This window comes from Gekko japonicus, unplaced genomic scaffold, assembly GCF_001447785.1.
Source record: "Gekko japonicus isolate JY-2015 unplaced genomic scaffold, Gekko_japonicus_V1.1 scaffold376, whole genome shotgun sequence".
Taxonomy (NCBI): Eukaryota; Metazoa; Chordata; class Lepidosauria; order Squamata; family Gekkonidae; genus Gekko; species Gekko japonicus.
Window position 1 is genome coordinate 401,644 of NW_015164675.1, and position 21,732 is coordinate 423,375.

The 21,732-nt window shown below is 39.7% G+C and overlaps 1 protein-coding gene across 1 annotated transcript in view; it reads right to left on the minus strand.

Moving 5' to 3' along the window:
* The window catches only part of SLC22A4 (solute carrier family 22 (organic cation/zwitterion transporter), member 4), a 92,906-nt gene that overhangs the window by 22,237 nt on the left and 48,937 nt on the right, over nucleotides 1–21,732 (minus strand). Inside the window, exon 3 of the mRNA XM_015409268.1 lies at nucleotides 16,706–16,860. Within this exon, the coding sequence (XP_015264754.1) occupies nucleotides 16,706–16,860 (155 nt within the window). The remainder of the gene's footprint in view (nucleotides 1–16,705; nucleotides 16,861–21,732) is intronic.

A 21,732-nucleotide genomic window follows, 5' to 3' on the forward strand; every position in this document is an offset into this window, starting at 1 on the left:
CTCGCCAGCCCATCTGGCTGACTCCTGGTGGACAAGTAGATGAACACTGGTGTCTTTGATGTCAGATTGCACTCTAGTTTCTCTGCACATGAGAAAAACAAAAACAAATAGTGTCTATCCACTGAAACTACAAAGGCCAGCAGTCTTCCTTGTATCGCTTTGAACTACAGTGAGATTCACCCTTAAAGGACAGAGAGTGCTTCTGAAAGGCACAGTGTTCCAAGGAATACTATTTCAAAACCACTGATACACATATAATGGTTATTTTGCCAGATTTGGTAAGGCAAATTGCACAGTGTGATTATATATGACAATATGCAGAAAGATGATGACTGGATGAAAAAACAGTAAAAAAAATAAAATTTTTGAAAGACAATAGCTTAAGCCTCAGTTTACTGAAATAAGTACATATGAATTCCAATCATGTCCAGTTGAAGGTCTGGATGAGGACTTAGTGGGTATGAATACTTCATTTTGCAAAACAACCAAAATAATTTCTCATGTTCTCAATCTATGATCCTGGCCCTAGAGACTAGCTGTTGGCTTCCCAAGATTCCCAAAAGTCCCAAGCATCAATGCCTTCCAACCCTGTCCCATCAAAATCAACATAAAAAGAACGTTTAAAACTTATAGATGGAAGCCATACAAATCATTCACTCACATAATTATTTGCTCCAATTGTAGTATTAAAACTTGTGGCTACAGACTTTTTTAATGTTCTGGACTGTAACAAATAAGCACCAAAAAAATATATGACATCAACCTCCTTTTAGTAAACGGATGTAACAGATTTTACTCAAGATTAATTTCTTTAAAAGATCTGTCCAAGTAGGAAATTAAAAAAATCTAAGTTGTTGCTAGCCAGAGAATGAAAATAAGATATAATTTAAGCATAGTTAATTTAAATTCACTTAGAGCACCTTAGGATGCCTAAGTACTATTAGTGTTCCCAATACTCTGAAATGTCCAAGCACAATCCTATGCAAAATTACTCCAGGCAAAACCTATTTAAGTCAATGAGCTTCAGTTGCAGTAACGGTTCAGAACGGCACTATGAACTACTCCATAATCGTTCTTGGACAAATGTTTATCACCTAGCAAGGCATGAACAAAATGTACATTTTAATACAGGTGTCAAAATTCATTTATTAAAAGCATTAAGTATTTAGGTGTTGTAGATTAACCCTCTACCTCTCCTGAGTCAGACCCCATAACAGACAAACAGTGCTAGTTAGCTCAAGCAGATACAATTTGTCTGAGCACTGGGGGGGGGGGGGGGGTCTACCCTCTCCATCTCATATCACACCTAACAGATAGTACCAAAGCACTCGAATCACATACACCATACAAGTCCTCAAGCATTCCAAAGAGTTCTTGGGGACTTTCTGGAAAAGTTTTTAAGACAGCAAAAACAGTGTTATATGAGTAAAGGAAAGCCTTTAAAAGGTGTCAGGGAAGATTATGACCATATTTATAGATGCTTAATAACCTACGGAATGGGGAAAAGAATTTCAAAACAACAATCTTCTGTATTTCCAAGCAGCTCTAACTGAGAGGAGTGGCCATGGCAGCCAATGCAGTGAAGTGGTTAAGAGTCTCAGACTAGCATCTGGGAGACCCCGGTTAGAATCCCCACTTCTGCCATGGATGCTCATTAGGTGACTTTGGACCAATCACATGCTGTCAGCCTAACCTACCTCACAGGGTTGCTGTGAGGATAACATGGAGGGGAGGAGAATGATATAAGCTGCTTTGGGTCCCCACTGGAGAGAAAGTTGAAGTATAAATGAAGTAATTTTTTTTTAAATGTAGTAACTCATTTAAATTGCACCATGCAGAAACTAATGGTAAGCCATTTATCTGTTACCCTTGCATCTCCGTTGCCTGCCCCTTAACTGTCTCCCAACAACTATTAAAACTTTCTTTTATTAAAATATTTATATATTTCCTCTACCTTTCTGGATTACTGCATAAATCGTAATTTAAAAAACAACACGCTTCAATTCAAAAAATCAAAACCCCAGAAAATGTCTGAAACTTAAATTTCATTGAACACCCTAGCAAATAAAATGAATTGCACAGGGGTTGTTTCATAGAAAAAGAGCTAGGGGAACTCATTAGCATAAATCATTAGCATATGCCACACCCCCTGACATTACCGGAAGTGTGTCATGAGGCCACACCCCCTGCCATCACCGGAAGTGTGTCATAAGGCCACACCCACCACTCAGTTAGTCTTAGTCTTAAAGGTTAGTCTTAAAGGTGCTATTTGTTAGTCTTAAAGGTGCTATTTGAACTCTTGGACTATTTTGCAGCAACAGACTAACACAGCTACCTCGGGGAAGCTCCTGGATCGGGCTGGGACTCCTTGCGGAGGCCACGTGGAGTGGCCTCAGCCAGGCAGAGGGGGAGGACGCCAACTTATCCTCCTGCTTCTTCCTCCTTCTGCAACACAATGAGGCTGGAAGAAGGGGGCGGCCGGAAGAAGGGGCGGGGCTTCGTCGTGTGCCCTGCCCCCTGCACCTCACCCGGGGGAACTGCGATCCCCCGCGATCCCCCCCGAAATGACCTCTGGAATTGCAGCGTCTCCTTATACTTTGTCAGGGAGCCTATTTCATACAGTAGGAGCCTGTACTGAGAAGGATCAGGCTCTGGTAGATGCCAAGAATATGATTTTAGGACTGGAGATGACAAGAATGTTCAGGTACAAGGGTTCAAGGCCATGAAGGTATGTGAAGTAAGGTTTTTGCGCAGAAATGTTTCTTTATTACATTACTCTGTAAAGTTTTGTGTATAGTGTAAACCAGGGGTTGTTGAACTCATTTGTTACATGGGCCAGATCTGACATATATGTTACTTTGTCGGGCCGGGCCATCTGTGCCATAAAATGTAATGCCAGGTACGGGACTACAGGGCTCTTTTTGTAGAAAAGGCCCAGCAGGAACTCATTAGCATAATAGGCCACACCCAACAGCAGGAACTCATTAGCATATTGGGCCACACCCCTGACAGAACAGCTCATTAGCACATTAGGCCGCACCCACATGTTACCAGAAGTGTGGTTATCCAGCCACACCCACCTTTTGCTTGTTATTCTGTTTACCTTGTTTGTTGTCAAAACCCAGGGCCTTTTTTTGTAGCAGGAACTCCTTTGCATGTTAGGCCACAAACCCCTAATGTAGCCAATCCTAATGAGTTTCTGCTGTTGGGTGTGGCCTATTATGCTAATGAGTTCCTGCTGGGCGTGGCCAACTTGGGAGCCAGCCGGAACTCCATTCCTGTGCGTTCCTGCCCCAAAATAGCCCTGACCGAAGATATAAACTTTACAAAAGACATAGGCAAACCCAATTAACAATATTATTTTTACACAAAATACATACAAAAGCAATTGATTCCTAGCAGTGAAAGCAATTGATTTACTGGGGAACCCACAAAACCCCCAATAAATGTATTTAATCATATGCAAGATTAGTTTTTCCCCAAGGAATACCATAAAAGGGGGGAGGGTTTTCCATACAAATTAGCTACTTTTAAGAGATGAGTCATCATCTTTGCAAGTAAATAAGGTAGTTTTCAGCAACTCTCCCCATGTACCCAGCCTCAGCAGCCAAGCACAGCTACAATCTGTCTATTGCTCTTTGTTTCCTCTCTTCCCCCATCCTGTCTCTTCCTTTCCTTTCAAGCTCCTTTGATCCAATGATCTTGAGCCACCAATATGGAGTCTTTATTTCTTTAAGATAAATACAGTGGAGAGATACTTGGCCATGGTCAGAATAGTCCTTGGATCTCTATCCACCAACAAGTAGGGCACTATATTGTCTTTTGGAACAGCAGGAGGTAATCTTGTTAAAACAGGGGCAATCCATAACTCACAATGAAGATTATAGTGGGGGCATTCTAGTATCATATATGGGACAAGGAGTCAATCTTTTTCAAAATGCATTGGCAAAGTTGAAATATCTATAAGGTTGAAATATCTATAAGACTGCTGAAGGGGCAGCATTCAAACATGTGAGCATAAATGCTCTGCAATAGTGGGGAGCTGTTAAGTGTTTGACGTAGGCTGGGATGGTTAGAGGTGCAGAAAATACCAAAAAATTGGGACAAGCATTCCCTTTGAGCTCATATGACCGAGCTGAAGTAATCTAGTTCTTTTATACATTTCTTAATAATTAGAAGAGATTCACTTTCCCCAAGTCTCAATATATTGCCCTTTGCTTGGCTGAAGTAACTTCTTGTCTATTTCTTGCATCCAGTGGGAGTAAAACAGATTTTGATTTAAGTTTGTAAAGCAAACTTTCCTTCTTTGTGGGAAAAAATGACCTTTAACCTGTATTTGAAAGCGTGCAACCATACTTTGGCTTTGATAGAGCCTTGGCCCAATTCTAATCTTAAAGCCACCCCAGCTACACATCTTGGAATTCCTGTAATACACTGTAGGAAGTGACAAAGCGGGCAATCTAAATTCTCACTAGCGCAAAGGATCCATATTGAGGCTCTATAGAGGGGCTGCGGAATGATTTTCTTTTTTATCTTTTTCTTTTGGCCCCCCAAAGGGGATTTTTTAATTGCATTTTCTAAAACTAAACACTACATGAAAAAAGGGAGAGGGTCTACACACTATAGGATAAAGTTAAGAAACCTCTAAAAACCCAAGAGTGGGTGTCATACAAACTGCTTTAACAAGATTACAAGCTTATATAGCTACGGTAAATATTCATATACATTCATTGAACACGTTCGTCATCTTTCAAACTTCCGCTCCAACTTGAACATAGTCTATTATGACTTTTTAAAGAGTCTAAAAAATTTTATTTTAAACATTCTTTAGACTTCAGAGTTATAATAACAAATCATTTTTTATCTTTTGGCTTCCTCTGTAGCCTTGTTTTAGGGCCGCAGCCCCTAAATTTGAGTCTGATTCTTCACCAGAAGATGGCTCTACTCCATCTCCATCTTCCTTCTCAGGACTGCCTGTCTTCTTCTTCTTTCCCATCTGTTGGACAACTGTGCAGGTGCAGGAATTCATTTGCTTTTTCCAGGGTGTCAATTTTTTTCTTTTCCATTTGCAAACTCAAAGATGACTCCTTCAGGGAAAATCCATCTGTAGACAATTTGTTTCTTTTGTAAGAATCCGACCAAGTCTTTGTATTTATGCCTTTTCTTCCTTATTTCAAATGATATGTCCTTTAAGACCTTAATCTCTTTGCCCTTTATTTTCAGGGTAACTCCATCAGCCGCTTTAAGAATTTTATCTCTGCCATTTCTTCTGGAGAGTGTCACCATCACTTCTCCTGGTAGATTGTTATTCCTTATGTATTTTGTATATGATCTATTGACCATATCAATTCATTTTGTAAAGTATCCGCTTCAATTTCTGCCATTTCTTCCAATGCTTCACACATTAGCTTAGTGAGATTTTCCCTTTTTTCCTCAGGAATTCCCTGGAATCTTAGGACATAGCTTGCCTTATCCATTTGTAGCTGTAGTAGTTGTGACTCGTCTATTTGTTACTTCTTCTCCATTGTCTGCATTTGTTTTTGCAGCTTTTTGGTGTTGGTGTCTACTTCTTTAAGTTGCAAGTCTGTTTGATCAATTTTTTTTACAGTCTCGTTGATTTGAGCTTGCTGTGTATCCAGCTTTTGATTTATTTCCATCACTTGTTCCAGTAGAGGGCACAATGCCTCACTTAATATCCTTTGAAGGTCTGCGTTTGTGTCCTGTCTGGGCACAACACTCGCTGGGCTGGCACTTCCGGTGAGCTTAGCTTTCGTTATCTTCTCCTTCTTGTCTTTCTTCAAGGGAGGCGCCATTTTTGAGGAATTGTTTACTTTTAATCAAAAGTTATCACAGTTCAATGTTTATACGCTTTCCATGTCACTTAAGTTGCAAAGTCGCTAGATCACCCGGCGCTTGATCCGGTGTGCGCTTCTAGTTCCATCTGGAAACTCTGTAGCAGCCCCCCCCCGCCAGCTTTGTTGCCGGAGGAGCAGCCATCTAGTGCCCCATGGCTTGGAACCCCTCACAAGGATTCCGTGGGGAGTGCGGACAATTGCACCCCCTCCTAGGCACGGGTTCTGGCGATCGTCTCCTGAAGGTCTGGGAGAGCGACCGTCATGGCAAGCGCCAAAACCGGAAACCGCTCAGAATGATTTTCATATTGAACACATGCAGGCCCCCTGGGATAAATCTGCCTCCCTTGGAAAAGAAAAGGCATTCCATTGTTGCCACAGAGGAGAGCACCCTCCGGACGAGACAGTGCAGGGCTCTCTGAGGTGCGTCAGTCGGGTTCGGAAAGAAAGTAGGTAAAACAGGAGATAGATGAAAGGCAGAAACGACTTTAGGTAGAAAGGAGGGATCTGGCCGGAGAACTACCTTTTCCTTGTGGAAAATTGTATATGGGGGATCTGCACACAAGGCAGAAAGTTCCCCTACCCAGTGAGCCATAGTAATAGCAATTAAAAACTTTTGAGAATGTATTGTACAAACAGGGGAACATAGTTTTTTCTGGTTCATAGCCTAACTACTTTTAATTAGACTCTCATTATTGTGACCAATTCTGGCATTAAGGTCACCTGCAATTAGAATTGGATAATTAGGGAATCGATGGGTCAGGTTATCATACATTTCCAAAAGAAAGGTCCAGTAAGAGGTCAGTACATGTTGATTTTGAGTTGGAGGGATATAGACTGAGATTACTATGAAGGAGAAATCAATTAGTTGTATCAAGACAGCGAAGACTGTATCAGCTGAGGCCACTACTTCCAATCTGGAAAGGCTGAAGGCAGATGATATGAGGCAGGCTAGCCAGCCTCTTGGCCTCCCCCCCTTTCTCCCTTTCTCTTCCTTTTGAGTTTCCTTAGAAAAAGCAATATATCCTGGAAGAGTTATAGCGTTGCTTAGTCAGGTCTCTTGTAGCAGAACAATATCAAAAGTAGATAAAAAGGAGGTAACTTCTGAAAAGAGACATTTGGTCTTCCAGCCAGCCGCATTCCAACTTACTATTTTCATGTTGTTACACAGAGATTGTCATTGGCTAGCAGGAGTGACATTTTCTATTAGGCTGGCTGAAAGCAACATTAGGATTTACAGAACATATTTGAATTTTTGGTTTAAGGGGGATTGGAGCTGAGGGAGCTGGGGGATCAGTATGCAACATCATGAGAGAGGTTTTTTTTACCTGGAAAGGGATAATTCCTTCCACAGATCTGTGAAGTGTGGGAGTCCCTTTTCCTCATGAGTGGTTTCCTCATGAGTGGTTTATTAAATCTCTTTAATTTGAGAGTTTTGATATGGTTGTGAAGTAATGGATTCTATACTTTTGTTATGCATCATGTTATTGTCAGCAGATTTAATTACGTTCCTTTGTTGGACTCTGATCAAATAACCTTGTAGTTGTTCAAGTGACCAAATAATATCAATTTGCTCTTCAGAAGGAAGGGTCTGGAATGAATTTTAAAAACTTCCATCTAGCTAATTTTCCTTCAAATATGTTGGGGTGCAATTTTGTTTTTTCCTCACTCTTTGTGGTTCTAGCATTTTCCTAGCCTCTAGTGGGATTGATGGTTCCGTTAAGTCAATCAGTGGAGTCTCTGTGACTTTATGGGCCTGTTTCTTAGTTGTTGAGGGTCTACTGCTTTCATTTTTATATAATTTAAATTATTTTGGAGGAAATTTTAAAAAGGGTTTGTTAGGGAAAAGAGGAGTAACTGCAGTGGTAACTTGGGGGAAACAGCATGACAACAAAACCACACCCAATTTGACAGAAATAAGAGCATTAGTCTAAAGGAGCAAAATTTACTAGATAGACTGTTGTAATATTTTAGGTCAATAGAGGCAAGATGTAAGTTTAAAGGCCATTTGTTGCTCCAGTTAATGGTTCTGCCTCAAACGACATTCTGTGAGGGTCGGATCCTAATATTATGAGCTTTCTCCTCATTCATCCTGACTCTGAGGATCTCAAGGAGACGCACTGGACCTCCCCCTCCACCCCCCATCCCCACTGCCATCATCAACAACCCTGTGAGATGGGCCAGGCTGAGAGACAGGCCCTGGGTGACCCAGATGACAGGGTCCTGGCTCAGGACAGGGCGTGTGTGTCTGAACCAGGCTCTTCCAGTTCCCCCCACCCCCAGTTCTCATCCCTTTTGCATTTCCCACAGAAGTGGCAGGGCTGAGGGAAGGCCTGATGGAGAGGCTGTTTCCAAAACCTCCAGGGGTCGCTTTTTGTCCTCCTGTGACTACTTTTCTCTCATGGCGGGAGAAGGGAAGTCACTGTTCCCCACTTGCCCCAACCCTCACTCTGCCATCTGGCTCTGTGACTGATCAAATCTGTGGCAGCAACATCAGTGTACCTTTTTCTCTTTGCACCTCCACTCACTTCTGAGGCTGGGAGGCCTTTTCCCTTCAGAGTGGCATGCACAAAACAGCCCAGTTGCCTACCAATCCACATGCTGCGCCTTCTCCTTCTCTCTTCCCCGCTGGCCCTGCCCCATCATCACCTGCCACTCCATGCGCCCGCTTTCACCAAGCCCCCTCATGGTCACCATCTGAAAAAACGTGAAGCCAGTTGGTGAAGCAGTGGCAGTGCTGGCTGCTTGGCTCCGCCCCTCCCATGTAGTGGCTTCACCAATTCCAGCTGAGCTGTGGTCAGAAGAGGTGGGGGGGGGAAAACACCACACCTCCTCTTTCTCTGCTTTCGCTTCCATTCCCCCCTACTATTTTAACTTAGCCTCTGAGCCCCACCTTCTAGCCATTTCCTTTCTGTTTCTTGACACACACATCTCTCACCACCTGAGCCTGCTTGCCCTCCCCCAAAGCAGCTTTCTGCCCTCCCTCCCTCACACCAGTTCCTCACAGGCTGGGTAAGAGCCCTGAGCGGGTAGGTTCTGGCCCATGAGCCTTATGTTTGATACCCCTGGACTGTAGGCACTATATGAATACATAGAAAAAACTTATAGTAAACTGTGTACTTGCTTAAAGATTTTACAATATAATTTATGTAACAGCATGTCAGTCTAGAATTCAGAAAAATGCAACATTTAAAAATTCCTGTTCAATTTATTCTGATTAACATATTCTTAATTATTAGAATTACAGATTTTCAATTGTCCTCTGCTAAACCCATATAAAGTTATCTGTAAAACATCTATGAGCAAGAATCTTCAAGGTGAGATGTTAGCTTTGGGGCCAACAGAATAAAATTAACTCTTTTAGTGTGATTTTTTTTCAAATTTATCATAACATTTAAATATAAAGGGAGATTACAACATGAAGGGAAAATAAATATTATGACAGATAACAGCAAAGACACAATATTGCTCATTTATGGAAAGGTTATTATGTCTTACAAAATGACCAGATGTGCTCTGGAGGTAAAGGCTTTTTGAATTCAAATAACAGATGCCAGATAAAATATTTTATGATCAACTTGCCTCTACAAAGTTTCAAATGTATGTTTACATTAAAATCTATCGCCACAAGTCTGATACCAAACTTGGATATTGGGAGAATATTAGAATAATAGAATCATAGAGTGGGAAGGTACCTCCAGGGTCATCTAGTCCAATGCCCTGCAAAATGCAGGAAATTCCATAACAAAGAAAACAGTGTGCCTTCCAGTTTTCCTTTAATAAATTTCTCCTCTTACGATCTCTAAGGATGTTGCTTGATTGAAAATTATTATTTTTTAGTGAAAGTGATCTCCAAAATCTGGAAGTTTAAGGATTTTATGTCATTTCCTTTTATAATGCATTTCTTGAAACACAACAATGTCTAGTTTTTCACACTTTATTCAATGGCTAACCTTTATCTCTCGGGTGTATTCCCCAATCCCTTATTAAAAGGAAGTATTTTAATAGAGATCATAGATAAAAGAGAAAGCAAATTGGCTGCATTATGCTGTCCTGTAGGTGGCACCACACAATTGAAAGCCAAACAGATAAAACTCTTACAGACTCTCCAAGAAGAGAGGGTTTTCTGAATTCTAAGCTACATTTGAACCTAACAAGCACTTCCTGAATCCTAGTCAATGAGCCACTGAATTCTAGCTACATTTGAACATAACAAGCACTTCCTGAACCCAAGTCAATGAGCCACTAGTGCCTTGCAGGTAAAACTTAAGGATATAGTTTTAAGGGGTATTTCCAAATCTTTTCACAAGGCTTCTTTAGTTTATCTTTATCTATTAAAACAGCCTGAACAGCCCAGACTTGGAAGCTATGCAAGTTTGCCCATGGCTAGTACTTGAATAGGAGACCACCAAGGAACACCAAAGCTGCTTTGCAGAGGAGGGCAATCACACACCACCTCTGCTCATCTCTTGCCTTGTAAAACCCTTTGAGGGGGTCACCTGTGACGATGATTCATAATAATAATTATTATATCTATTAAAGCTATTTGAACAACCAGAACTGAGCAACAGAACAACAAGAAAGAAGCTTATCTGAGAACTGTTTGTATGTTGTATGAGCTGTTTTTGCCATACACCAGTCAGTTCAAGCCTCTGATTAAGATCTTTGAGAGGTATAAACAAACAGGGGGGGGGGAGAGAACACTGCAGGGAGCTTGATGAGGTGTGATTGCATCTCAGTCTACGTTTGAAGGGTTTTTTCCTTCTTCCCAGATATGTGTGCACCATGATTCAATTTGCTGAATCTTCCTCCCCCCCCCCTTCACAGGAATTTGAGGATACCTCTGAGAGATCAATTTGAAAATGCAGTGGCATTTCTTGGATTTTCCTGTGAGTGCTAACAAGCCAGGTTTGCCAGTCTTTGGGTAAAACTAATTTAAATAGAAAGCCACAGTGGTAAAAGATATTGGGTTGGATCCAACCAGTTTTTCCACAGTAGAAAAAGGGAGGAGGGGGTCCTCTCCCCCTCCCCAGGCTACACTGGGGATTACAAGACCAGCACGGCCAAAAAGGCAAATGGGGCAGTGACTACACTTGGCAAGCGAGCCAGATTGAGCAAAAAGAAGAAGAGATTGGATTTATACCCCACCCTTCACTCAGAGTCTTAGAGTGACTTACAAACTCCTTTCCCTTCCCCTCCCCACAACAGACACCCTGTGAGGTAGGTGGGGCTGAGATAACTCTGACAGAAAGTGCTCTTTTCAAGAACACCTCTGACAGAATTATGGCTTGCCCAAGGTCATCCAGCAGTTGCGAGTGGAGGAATGGGGAATCAAACTCAGTTCTTCCACATTAGAGTCCATGCACTTAACCACTACACCAAACAAAAAAGCTGGCTGGATCCAATCCGTTATTTGTTCTTCACTGTTCCCTGTACAAGAACCCTCTGTCTTTTTAGAGTTTCCAGGTACAGATCTTGAAACACTGACGCTGGGGAATATTTGTAAAGTATAAACTGAATCTTGTGAAGTTTTGAATAGATTACTTTTGCTAAAATCCAGCAAAGCAGGTGATAATGTCTCTTGGATTTTATTGACAGTATCATTCTGGGTGTACGGTTCTATGCAACTTTTCCAAGTCCTCATTTGAGAGGCTGAGGTACAGGAGAGAAAAAAACTAGAGTCACTGGGCCATAAAGATCATCAAGTATTTTACTTCTTCATGCTCACTAATCCTGTGAATCCTCAAATTAGACCCACATCTTGGGGGGGGGGGAGAGATCTCAAGCCATCCTCAGCAATGCCACCATTTTTTAAATTAATGTTTAATGTTAATTTCCAGCACATGGTACCTGTGATCTTATTGATTTTAGAAGCCCTTCAGAAATGTTGTGCCAGGGAGGTCACTGGTCCAGATTTCCTGCACTCACCATGGGCCCACCCCTGAAGAGAGGGCATTAGGGGATTCCAGGGTCACCCTACCCCCAGAGAAGACCAGGGAGAACAGCCAAACCGCTCCCACTATGCTCAGGAAGAGGTAGATGGCTTGAGAAAAAGTGGGTCAAGGATGAGTTAGAACCCCCCTCCTCTCCAAAACTGAGGCTCAGCTAAGGCTGAGCCAGGAAAAAGGAATGCTGGAGTGCTCTATGGCCCCAGAATCTGGGGGAGTCTGACATCTATAGAAGGAGTATGGCAGAGTTGTTTCTTTAAGTGAAACAGTTTAGAGAATAAGCCATTAGCTTGTTATCTAAACATTCTCATTTAAAGAAACAACTCACCCTCTTCACTGCCTTGGTAATTTTAATAATGAAGAACAATCAACAACCACCACAAAGACCTCCCAGTAAATCAGAATCAGTAAACACAAACTGGGGAAGTCACTATTTTTTGATTTTTTAAAATTATATTGAAAGTGTAGAACAAATATACCCAATACAAATATACAAATATACAATATTTTTTTTATAAATTTATTTCCCATGTTTTCACCTTTACATTCCATAAGTTTTATATACAAAAGATATGTTAATGAGTTGATCAATTATACATCTCTAAAAGTCTTTCTTTTTACTTCAAACATAAATTCATACTAGTACTTTGCTCACATTTCATATTCTTCTTTTATGTTTTAGCCAGTCATATATAATCTTCCATCTCTTCCAAAATACTTCTGGTTTATTATTCAATACTAAGCTCAATTTATCCATTTCTGCAATGTCCAAGATCTTATGTTTAAGTTCTCTTATAGATGGTATGGCTTTCGACTTCCACCGTCTCACTACCAGTATTCTTGCTGCTGTTAAAATGTATATTATTATATGTTTGTGGTTTTTTATTTTATCCGGAATCATGTTTAGTAAGTATATTTCAGGGTTTAAAGGGATATTTATTTTAAATATTTCTAGGAAGATTTTATGAATTTTTTTCCAATAGGGTTGTAATTGAGTACATCTCCAACAAGTATGTAGATAAGTACCTACGTTTTCCCCACATCTCCAACATAGATTTGAGGCTTTGGGGAAGCATTTAGCAATTTTATCAGGTGTCCAATGCCACCTGTAGAACATTTTATAAATGTTTTCTTTATAAGGGGTCGCCTTCATATATTTTATTGATCTCCACATTTTTTTCCATTGCTCCGCCTTTAAAGTGGGCCCTATCTCTTTGTTCCAGGTTATCATTGATTTTTTGATAGCTTCCTTTTCTAGTTCCTCCTCCAATAATTTAGAGTATAATTTCTGTATTAATTTGTCGCTGGAGGAAAGCCAGATTTTGTCTATTTCATTTTTATTTGTGCAAAAATCTATTTTTTTTGTCAGTCATATATCTTGTGTTTATTATGTTTTGGTCCCACCAGGTTAATTGAATGTTTTGTTCTTTTAATAATTCCTCCCTTTTAAGTTCCATTTTTTTCATTTAAGAGGGTACCATATGTTAGTTTATGTTCTCCACTCATTAATGAGGGCCTTACAAATGCTTCTAAAGGGGAGATCCATAGAGGGGTTTTATTATAAAATTTATATTTTATAATATTCCAGGATTTCATTAAGGCAGTTCTTATTATATTTGTATGGAAACTAGAATGGATTTTATCTTTTCCATACCACATGTATGCGTGCCATCCCATTGGCAGGTCTACTCCTTCTAACGCTAAAGTTCTTTCATCTTTTAGTTCAACCCACTCTTTGATCCAGGTCATTGATGCTGCAAGATAATATAATTGCCAGTTGGGCAGTAGAAACCCCCTTTCTCTTTGCTGTCCTGTAAATATTTAGTTTTAATTCTTTGTCTTTTAGATTGCCAAATAAATTTGTTTGTTATTTTCTCTAAGTCCTTAAAGAAATCATAATTTTTAAAATATTGGTAAATTTTGCGCCAAGAACAAGAATCTTGGGAGAATGTTCATTTTTATGGTCGCTATCCTTCCCATTAGTAACAGCTGTTTTTGTCCCCAGTTTTTCAGATCTATGTTGATCTCGTTTATAAGTTTTTGATAATTATTTTCATACAATTTTGCAGTATTATCTGATATCCAAATACCTAAATATTCCAGATATCTCTGTTAATCTAGTTATCAGTTTTTGGGAGCAATTTTTAACTATTATCTTAGGTTTTTGGATGTTTATTTTAAACCCAGCTAGTTCTCCAAATTCTTTTATATATTTTATTAATGTTAGCAATGATTGTTCCGGGTCTTCGAGTATAAATATCAAATCATCGGCAAAAGCCTGTACCTTATATTCTTCTCCTTTTACTCTCAACCCCCTTATTATTTCATTAGATCTTATTTTATCAATTAATGACTCCATTATAAATATAAATAACAATGGAGAAAGGGAACATCCCTGCCTTGTGCCTTTCTGGATTTGAATACTTTGGGATATCTTGCCGTTTACTAATATTTTGGCACTTTGTTTACTGTACATAGCTTTTATCATTGCATAAAAGTTCTCCCCGCATTCCCATAACTCTAATTTTGTAAATATATATATCCAATTTATGTTGTCGAATGCTTTCTCTGCGTCTAAAAGAATTAGAGCCATCTGCTTCCCTGGCTGCATTTCGTAATATTCTAACACATTTATTATATTCCTTATATTATTTTGTATCTTTCTTTTAGGTAAGAATCCTGATTGATCCTTTTGGATTACTGTTGAAAGCACTCTTTTCATTTTGTTAGCCAATATTTTGGCAAATATTTTATAGTCCGTATTTAATAGCGAAATAGGCCTATAATTCTTTATTTCTTCCTCATCGGAGTTGGGTTTATGTATCAAGGTGATCAACGCCTCACTCCATGAGGCAGGGATCGCTTTGGATTGTGGTATATTTTGTATTAGCTCTTTAAAGGGTCTTGTTATCTGCTCCTCAAAAATCTGATAGAACTCTGTTGGGATTCCATCTGGTCCCGGCAATTTCTTTCCCCCCCGTCTTTTATCGTTTCTACTATATCACAGATCTCAGTAGGGTCATTTAGTATATCTAACTGTTCTTTATTGAATTTCCCTTTTTCACGTTTTTTCTGATATTCTTGTATTTCTTTCTCTCCTACTTCTTCTTTTTTATATAAATTACTATAGAAGTTCCGAATTATCTCTTCTAGATCTTTTTGTAACGTCAATCCCTCACCTTTATCGTTTTTAAGTCTTTTAATTACTCTTTTCTCCTTCTCTTTTCTCAACTTATAAGCAAGCCATCTTGTGGTCTTGTTAGCATTCTCAAAATGATATAATTTTGCTATTTCTATTTTTTTTGCTGTCTCTTTCGTTAATAGTAGGTTAAGTTGATGCTGTATCTTATTTATCCTGTTTCTTGCATTTTTAAGGTCTTTATCGGATTTTATAGTCCTGCTTTTTTCTTTTTGTATTTCCCTATTCAAAATTTCAAATTTTTTGTTCTCTTGTTTCTTTTTCCACGCCCCCTGATTTATCCACCACCCACTTATAAACGCTTTAAATGCATCCCATATTATTTCTATAGATGTATCTTTGGATGTATTATTACTAAAGTACTCTTGTATCAGAGTTTTTGTTTTCCCCACTATCTCTTTATCTTTTAGTAGGCTCAAATTCATTGTACAAATATACAATTTTGAACAATGATACAAATCCAAAAAGTTATTACATATCCAAAGGTTATACAAGTCCAAAGATTTACAAAGAGTCTGGCTTCAACTTTGTTTTGAGAAAAAACTTCATCAGAAGTGATTAACTATAAAAATATGTAATGTACAAAGTCATATAAATGCCTATTTCATAATATTTGACAATACATTTAATTTAATTTAATTGTTGCTTGGTCTGTGATATGAGTATACTCCATATGGCATTGTATTATATTCTGTTGTATTCTTGTAGAACACAAGGGATAGTCCCAGATTAAAACTGCATAACAGCATAAAGAATATCCTGTTTACTAGAATTAGAAGAAATAATCACACATCGCATGGTGGTAAAAGAAAGTTTTATTTTTGTCCAGTTACAAAAATTAAAATTAAATGTATTGTCGAATATTATGAAATAGGCATTTATATGACTTTGTACATTACATATTTTTATAATTAATCACTTCTGATTAAGGGGTTTTTTTAAACGAAGTTGAAGCCAGACTCTTCATAAATCTTTGGACTTGTATAACCTTTGGATATGTAATAACTTGGATTTCTATCATTGTTCAAATTTGTATATTTGTATTGGGTAATTATCTATTGTACACTTTCAATATAATTAATTTGCAATTGATAGCGACTTCCCCAGTTTGTGTTTACTGATTTTGGTAATTTTAATGGCAGAGTCAGATGTTGGGAGCATTTAACCCTAACTACGCCTGTCAATTCTCTCCCGTAAATGCTCTCTCCGATAGTCCTCAGCTAGAATTTGTCTTCTTTCAAGGAACACCTGACAGAGGAAAACAGTTTGACCATGGAGTGATTAGGTCTGCTGACTGTCCTGTAGAAATATTCCACTTCTGTCTTGGAATTACAAGGAAAACATGAATTGGCAACCCCCGCATTTCTCTTGTATTTCATTCCTAGCAAGATAAAAAATTGGAAGGAGTTTCATACTGCAGTAGAAAACCTTTCTTTACAATAGCTTTTCTGACATCTTTTCTCTTCATGCTTTTGCCAGTTTGTGTATACTTTAAACTGTCAGAGCCATTGTCCTATCACTGACGTAAGACTGCTGTCAACTGTTATCAGATAAAAATATTTTCCAGCATTTGCCACTTTCCCCGACTTCCACAGATGCTGATCCATGCTTTCTATAAGCCACGGCCTCTTATTAAATTATATCTCTGAGGCATTGTTAAACCATCACACTAGACAACAGTTTTACTAGATCAGACAAGTTCTTACCTAATATGAAGGCCACAACGTAGTTAGAAATCTGACCCATGCCAACTATAAGAAAAAGCACTGTGAACATTTCCCAGCTGGTCGAGAAGATCTGCAGGAAGCTGAAACCTGTCTGTACACCCATAGTTGCAAACAGAATAGTCTTTCGTCCATACCTTTTGGAGAAAAGAAGAGCAAACAGGCAAGGTGTCTATAAATGAGTTTCCAAAATAACTTTTGTCAAGTGCTAGGTAAGGCAAAGAGACTTTTTGCAAGTCCATGCTACTCAAGGAGCAGTTGTTCCTCCTTCCCATTACATTATGAGAGATGAAAACACTAGTTTACCTTTAAACATTTATATATTACTTGCCTGGGCAACATAAGTTTCCAGTAATAACATCACCAGTCAATTATTTTCAGTCAGTAAAGTTATATCCTTCTATGCCCATTGACTTCAATGGATTTAGATGGGTATAACTTGGTTTAAATTGTAATGTTTTAACTCTGTTATCCCCTGAGCCACAAGGAAAGGTGGGAAACAAATATTTTAAAGAAATGAATAGATAATACTCAAATTTGAATCCAGGTATATATTATTGTCAATATAATAAAGGCTAACTGTGCAGTTGTGACGGACTGCACTTTTAAAAGCTTAGAAGTGCTGTGTAAACAGATAAAGGACGGTGAACGGTTAATTCTTCACATAGCCAGAGAGCCTTGAGTGAAAGGCTGCACCAAGCAATCTGACTGGTTAACATCAGCTGAACAGAGAACTTGGTGCTGAGGAGGATTCAGTCTGATTTCAGCCCTAGCTGAGAAGAGTCGAGTACTGAGATTCGGAATTCAGCGCTGACTGAGAACAGTTTAACAAAGACAGGAGAACTGGGGAAAGATGGCTAGGACCAGTGGATAGTTAGACAGAGACTCCCATTAGTGCCAAGGAAAGGGGATAGATCTTCTAGAGAGAGAAGGAATTTCCCTACCCAGTCTAAACAGCGTGATACCTCTGAAGAGTGAAGAGTTCCCTGTTCTGGTGTGGTTAGAAATTGCCTTTAGAAGAAGAAAAAGAAGAAGAGATTGAATTTATACCCCACTCTTCACTCAGAGTCTCAGAGCAGCTTACAAACTCCTTTCCATTCCCTCTTCACAACAGACACCCTGTGAAGTAGGTGGAGCTGAGAGAGCTCTTTACAGAACTGTCCTTGAGAGAACAGCTCTGACAGAACTATGGCTTGGCCAAGGTCATCCAGCAGCTGCAAGTGGAGGAGTGGGGAATCAAACCTGGTTCTCCCAGATTAGAGTCCACATACTTAACCATTACACCACACTGGCTCTCAAGAGACCTTAAGAGTCAGTTAAAAACTCCAGACAAGTACTGGTGTTTCAAGAGAAGGGGTCTGGGTACTGGATAGAGTATACGAGCCTTCTGGAAACCAAATGAGTCAGGGCATAGTCAAAGGAAGTATACTGGAGTGTTTGGGGAAAACACTGGAACAAAAGCCTCTCAACATCAGCCTCTGTGACAAGCTCAAGAAACTCTCATTAGCCTGAAACACAAGAACTAAAATCTGTGCATGTACTGATTTTATCTCAGAGCTATCTATATTGCGCTACCTTAGAAATTTTACCTGATCCACCTGACCTTTCCCCTTTATGCTGAATAAGATATTTTGCTAATTTGGAATATAAAAACGTCTCGATTGCCATTGAGCCTGTTTGCGGGGAAGGCGGGGTATAAACTGAATAAATAAATAAATATTTAAGTTAAAGGGAGCTCCCAATCCTTCCCTCAGGTTCCTGGGCTGAGCAAATGCCAAATTATTACACTGTGACAGGGTGGGACAACCAGAGTTCTTCAAGAAAGAAGAAAACAGACAATTAGGGCAGCTCAGTCACAAAAGGGAAAGTAAAACAGGAAAAATCTTGCCTCTGAGGAAGGCAAGTGGATGGGGCCATCATAGCAGCCATTCCTGTGGAAGCATGCCACCTATAGCTCTAGTGACCCACCTCAGCACAAATGCTACAGAAGCAGCAGATGTCTCAGGCATGTCAGGACTGGCATCTGCCTTCTTAAAGCTGTACTCCTTGGGGCATAACATCACATATAAGGAAGACTCCAAGTAATATGGAATCAGGTATGCATATATTATGAACAATTTATAGCACACAATTTACAGCTATAAGGCTTCTAGTAATGCCAAGCTACTGTGCAAATTAAGATGATCACCAGTCCATTATGCTCACTGAACCAAAAACAGTAGAAGTATTGATGTTAACATGGAACTGAGACACAAGTATAGTCTAGCACTGCTAAATATCACCATTGCACAAAATTATGCAGGCCCGTATAAGTTACATTCAATGACAGTGCTGCTCAGTGAAAGACAACACAGTGCAATTAGATTAAGACTCACTGTAATTATAATTTAATGTCATGTAATCATATTTGAATTAACAAAGTTAACCATCTCAAGACCCAACCACACAGGTCGTGATTCATATCAGGTGGTAACAGGCCATCCTGTTTGTTTCCTTGGCTGCTTCCACACGGCTGTTTTGCTCTGAGTTGATCTTTCCCTTTTCTAGTAACAGAGAGTGGAAACTGATGTATATAATCCTTTGTGGTGCAGAGTTTTGCTAAATGATGCATTTGATCTTAAAAAAATATGGATGCAGCCTTACATTCAAGCTAAGTATTCTGGATAGTTCTTCTGGTTATTAGCACTGTATGTACGGCGATGGACTGCCCCCCCCCTCCCTTCTTGCTTGAGAGATGTGACCTCATCCTGGAGTTCATGAACCTATGAACATCCATGCCACTGAAACAACTCACTTGCTCAGATACGCTTTCTAGAGGATGATGCAGTTTGTCTAGTGCATGTACAATATGGAAGCTGGAGTAAAGGATACACACAGTTCTGCATCTGGAGGGCAACTAAATCGCCAAGTTAATTTTTAGTAGACATGTAGTCCAGTGACCAGATGGCCCCAGTGTGTGTTCACTATTGCCACTTTTTCTGGTCACAAACCCAGCCCTAGATTGGCCCTCATGGCTAATTTTGTGACTGTAAAGTACTATACCTTAATATTATAATGCTTTTGGATCAAAGTCATGGGTCAATACTTTTTTAACCAAATAGAATTTGGTATTCAAAGCTTTAGCTTAAAAAGTTTACCATGGTTTTTTAAACTATATACTTTTTGAGATTTCTAGCTTTTTATTTAATTAAATGCTGCTAGTCTGCCTGTACACCAAAGTAACTAAATATTCCAAAGAATTTTTCTGTCATGAATAACAGAATAGTATGATAATCAGCCCTAAAGTGGCCAAAAGTAATATATATGGAATGAAGTGACAGAGTAAAGAGATGTAGACTGGCTGAGACTTCTTCTTAGATATCATTATTCTGAGCATGGTATCCAGGGGAAAGGTCACCTATCAAGCAACAAACTAGGAAGGCTGATTTCCCCTTTATTTATTATTTATTTATTAGTTTGATTTATATCCCGCCCTCCCAAAGGCTCAGGATTTTGGATTTTGTTTTGTTATTGCATACCTGAGTACAAAAGTGTGTACACAAATATACAATCATTAAATGTTACAGGCATATGTGAATAAGATGCAACAATCAAGCAAGTGTACATTTGTTTTTTTAATGAGGTATGCCCATGCTAATCTAAAAAGTAAAGGGAGAATTGGTCATGAATCCAGAATGGTTTCAACGGCATGGGAATTTAGTCTCCAAGCAAACATTACTCTGCTTACGTGGTTAGGTAACTCAAATTATCTTCCCTGCAATTATTTATGGGGCCACGTTCTTATTTCTTTCTACATTCTTCTCTCCCTCAGGCAGAAGGACAATTGAATAACTGCACTGTGCCTTTCAGAAGAAACAAAATAATCACACTTTCACAAATATTGTTTAATGTTCATTTAACGTTCAATATTCTTCATTGTCTTGACTCCCTCTTTTTAATCTGCCTCCAGTCCAAGTGAGAAAGGCGAACTATAAATAACATATACATTTTAAAGAATCAACAATAAAGCAATTTAGCTGCGCCTTTATGCTAATTATTCACAAAACATGATTATTATTTAGATTCATTTAAATATGTACTTTTGAAAAGCAAAAGAGTGCAAATAAAATTTGAAATTGCACCATAGGAGGTGAAAACTCAGAAAGGTCACTTAAGTTCTATAAAATGGTTAATTTATGTGTCAGGGTCAATATTTATTATAATTGATCGTCTATAATTTTTATTTATTTATTTATTTAACCTTCGATTTATATACCGCCCTAACCCCCCCAATGGGGGTTTCTGGGCGGTTTACAACTTTGTAGTGCTAATCACTTTTATGGATCCCTAACTATGGGCACATTCTCAGGGGTTGGGTCAGCCTACCTAGCACCCCGGTGGTGGCGGCTCTTCCTTCTGGTCTCCGGCTTCGGCTTCCTTGGCTCCTTCGGTCGGCAGGACGCTCATCTCTCCGGCACAGTTCTTCTCCAGCGAGGCAGCCGTCTCGGTGTGTGAGTTCGTCTCTCCCGGCCTTGGCTCCGTCCGATAGGCTCTGCCGCGCCGGGAGATGACGTCATCCGCACCTTCTGCTGCTCACGCTGGCCGCTTTCTGTTGGAACTCCGCAGGCCACCAGGGATCGCTCCACTGGCTCTCGATGTTCCGCCGCGCCGCCTCGTCTCTGCCGCCAGGATCCGCCGTCACCGCCGCCGCCATTGTTGTTGTTCCTTCGCTGCTGCCGCCGCCGCACACCACACTCCTCAGACGAGGGGGGTGCCCCTACCCTACTAAGGGTAGGTTCCCATTCATCTACTCACCCTTTAATGGGTTTTTGAACCGCTGGGTGGGCGGGAGCTGGGGCGCAGGCCGGGAGCTCACTCTGGCCACGGTGGGGCTCGAACAGATGTTCGGCCAGATGTTAAGGCAGGCTGCATTAACAGCCTGCGCCACCGCAGGCTGTTAATCAAAAGTGACAAAGGACATATTAAGGGCCAATATCTTAATTTTTGCATTGACTAACAGTATTATTTGG